The sequence below is a fragment of the Cherax quadricarinatus genome, chromosome 2 (genome assembly GCF_038502225.1).
Source record: "Cherax quadricarinatus isolate ZL_2023a chromosome 2, ASM3850222v1, whole genome shotgun sequence".
Classification (NCBI taxonomy): Eukaryota; Metazoa; Arthropoda; class Malacostraca; order Decapoda; family Parastacidae; genus Cherax; species Cherax quadricarinatus.
In genome coordinates, this window is record NC_091293.1 from 51,544,863 (window position 1) to 51,547,362 (window position 2,500).

Genomic DNA, 2,500 nt, shown 5'->3' on the forward strand with positions numbered 1-2,500 from the left:
GGAGCTGGTGGCCAACGTGTCGTCTGCCACACCTACCTTCGTGGTGGGTGGGCTGGCCCCCGGGCGGGACTACCTGCTTCTAGTGACAGCTGTCAACCTGAAGGGTAGCTCCTCTCCCTACGTCATCCAGGACTTTGCTCTCAAAGTTGCGGAAAATAAAATAAGTGAGTGATGCTATGATTGTTTTTGCGCGTGTTTACGTGCGTGTGTGTGTGTACTTACCTATTTGTGGTTGCAACGGTCGAGTTATAGCTCCTGGCCCCGCCTCTTCACTGATTGCTACTAGGTCCTCTCTCTCCCTGCTCCATGAGCTTTATCAAACCTCGTCTAAAAACTATTTATGGTTCCTGCCTCCACTACGTCACATTCTGGGCTTTTCCAATTCCTGACAACTCTGTGACTGAAGAAATACTTCCTAACATCCCTTTGACTCACAGGAGTCTTCAACTTCCAATTGTGACTCCTTGTTTCTGTGTCCCATCTCTAGAACATCCTGTCTTTGTCTACCTTGTCAGTTCCTCGAAGTATTTTATATGTCGTTATCATGTTTCCTCTGACCCTCCTGTCCTCCAGTGTCATCAGGCCGATTTTCCTTAACCTTTCTTCGTAGTACAGTCCCCTTAGCTCTGGGACTAGTCTTGTTGCAAATATTTTCACTTTCTGTAATTTCTTGACGTGCTTGACCAGGTGTGGATTCCAAACTGGTGCTGCATACTCCAACATGGGCCTGACGTATATGGTGTAGTCTTGAATGACTCCTCATTGAGGTATCGGAACGCTATTCTCAGGTCTGCCAGACGCCCGTATGCTGCAGCAGTTATCTGACTGATGTGCGCCTTAGGAGATGTGCTCAATGCTATGCTCACCCCAAGATCTTTTTCCTTGAGTGAGGTTTGCAGTCTTTGGCCACTTAGACTATGCTCTGTCTGCGGTCTTCTTTGACCTCCCCCGATCTTCAAGACTATGCATTTGGCTGGGTTAAATTCAAGGAGCCAGTTGCTGGACCAGGCTTGTAGCCTGTCCAGGTCTCTTTGTAGTCCTACCTGATCCTCGATCGATATAATTCTTCTCATTAACTTCACATCATCTGCAAACAGAGACGCTTCTGGGTCTATCTCTTCAGTTTTGTCATTCACATATACCAAAAGCAGCACTGGTCCTAGGACTGACTCATGTGGAACCCCGCTCGTCACAGGCCCCCACTCTGACACCTCGTCACGTACCACAACTCGTTCTTGCCTCCCTGTCAGATATTCTCTGGTCCATTGCAGTGCCTTTCCTGTTATGCGTGCTTGATCTAGCTTTTGCTTTAACCTCTTGTGAGGAACTGTGTCGAAGGCCTTCTTGCAGTCCAAGAAAATGCAGTCTATCCACCCCTCTCTCTCTCTCTGTTACCTTGTCATAAAACTCCAGGATTTTCCTTTCCTGAATCCGTGCTGGATGTCGTTTATAAACCTGTGTCTAGGTGCTCCATCAATCTCCTCCTGATGATCTTCTCCATGACTTTGCATACTATACACGTCAGTGACACAGGTCTGTAGTTTAATGCCTCATGTTTGTCTCCTTTCTTAAAAATTGGGGCTACATATGCCATCTTCCATACCTCGGGTAGTTGCCCAGTTTCAATGGATGTGTTGAAGATTTTTGTTAATGGCACACACAGCATCTCTGCTCCCTCTCTAAGGACCCACAGAGAGATGTTGTCTGGTCCCACCGCCTTTGAGGTATCAATTTCACATAGCTTCTTCACCTCCTTCTCGGTTGTATTTCATCCAGCACTAGTTGGTGTACCTCCCTATTCTGAATTCCTAGACTCCTTCCTGTCTCCACTGTGAATATTTCTTTAAATCTCATGTTGAGCTCCTCACATACCTCTTGGTCGTTTCTTGTGAGCTCCCCACATTCCTTCCTCAGCCTGATTACCTGGTCCTTGACTGTTTTCCTCCTGATGTGGCTATACAACAGCTTCGGGTCAGACTTGACTTTCGATGCTATGTATGCCTTTTCTTATCTGTGCATATCCGTTTCTGTCTCTTTATTTTCCTGTTTGCCTTCTGTACTTTTTACATTATCTAGTGCACTTAGTTTTTGCCTGTTTGTGTGTGTACTCACCTAGTTGTGGTTACAGGGGTCGATTCATAGCTCCTGTGTGTGTGTGTGTGTGTGTGTATGTGTGTGTGTGTGTGTGTGTGTGTAGTTGCAGAGTTGCGGCTACATGGGATGAATCTGGTTTCCTTGCCTCTCCTCTCATTACATTGTTATTCCTGGTGTTCGATATACAGTTGGACTCACTTGACCTGTACTCACCGGAGCGCAGGCGAGAGATTATAATCTACACCTGGAAAATCCTAGAGGAAATGGTCCTAAATCTGAATACAGAAATCACTCCCTACGAAAACAAAAGAATGGGCTGACGGTGCAATGAGTACACTAAGAGAAAAGACAGTAAGTGTCCGGGGACTAAGACTGTTCAACAGCCTCCCACCAGGCATAAGGGGAA

General features: G+C 46.5%; 1 protein-coding gene across 1 annotated transcript in view; it reads left to right on the forward strand.

Moving 5' to 3' along the window:
- Positions 1-2,500, forward strand: part of LOC128695495 (uncharacterized) — a 458,740-nt gene that overhangs the window by 342,514 nt on the left and 113,726 nt on the right. Inside the window, exon 14 of the mRNA XM_053786204.2 lies at positions 1-164. This exon is cut by the window's left edge and continues 20 nt beyond it. Coding sequence (XP_053642179.2) covers positions 1-164 — 164 coding nt within the window. The remainder of the gene's footprint in view (positions 165-2,500) is intronic.